This window comes from Fonticula alba (assembly GCF_000388065.1).
Source record: "Fonticula alba strain ATCC 38817 unplaced genomic scaffold supercont2.71, whole genome shotgun sequence".
In the NCBI taxonomy this organism is placed as follows: domain Eukaryota; order Rotosphaerida; family Fonticulaceae; genus Fonticula; species Fonticula alba.
The window spans coordinates 5,151-5,814 of NW_009243041.1; the positions used below are offsets into that span (position 1 = coordinate 5,151).

The window sequence follows — 664 nt, forward strand, 5'->3', positions numbered from 1 at the left end:
CCTGCCCGGCCGGGACCTTCCCCAGCGGCGGCGTCTGCAACACCTGCTCAGCCAACTGCTCCTCCTGCACCGGGGCCACTACCTGCACAGCCTGTGGAAATAACACGGCCCTCCATGCGGGAGCGTGTGTGGCCACCTGCCCGGCCGGGACCTTCCGCAATGGCGGCGTCTGCAGCACCTGCTCGGCTGACTGTGCCTCCTGCACCGGGGCCGCCGCTTGCACGGCCTGCACCAATGGCGCCCTCTTGCAAGGTGGCGCCTGCGTGGCCGTCTGCCAGAGTGGCACCTTCGCCAGCGGCGGCATATGCATCGATTGCCCGGCCAACTGCGCCTCCTGCACCGGTGCCTCAAGCTGTACGGCCTGCGCCAATGCCACGACTCTGCACAATGGCGCATGCCTGGCCACCTGCCCGGCCGGCTTCTTCGCCAGCGGCGGCGTCTGTGCCCCGTGCTCGGCCGACTGCGCCTCCTGCACCGGGGCCGCCGCGTGCACCGCTTGCGTGAATGGCACGCTCCTGCACGCCGGGGCCTGTGTGGCCGCCTGCCCGGCCGGCTTCTTCGCCAACAATGCTGCCTGCTCGGCCTGCTCGGCCCACTGTGCCTCCTGCACCGGGGCCGCCGCCTGCACAGCCTGCACAAACAACACGGCCCTCCATGCCGGGGC

The 664-nt window shown here is 71.1% G+C and overlaps 1 protein-coding gene across 1 annotated transcript in view; it reads left to right on the forward strand.

Moving 5' to 3' along the window:
• The window catches only part of H696_06307 (hypothetical protein), a gene marked incomplete at both ends in the record, with an annotated part of 8,305 nt that overhangs the window by 4,783 nt on the left and 2,858 nt on the right, over positions 1-664 (forward strand). Inside the window, one exon of the mRNA XM_009500049.1 lies at positions 26-597. Within this exon, the coding sequence (XP_009498324.1) occupies positions 26-597 (572 nt within the window). The remainder of the gene's footprint in view (positions 1-25; positions 598-664) is intronic.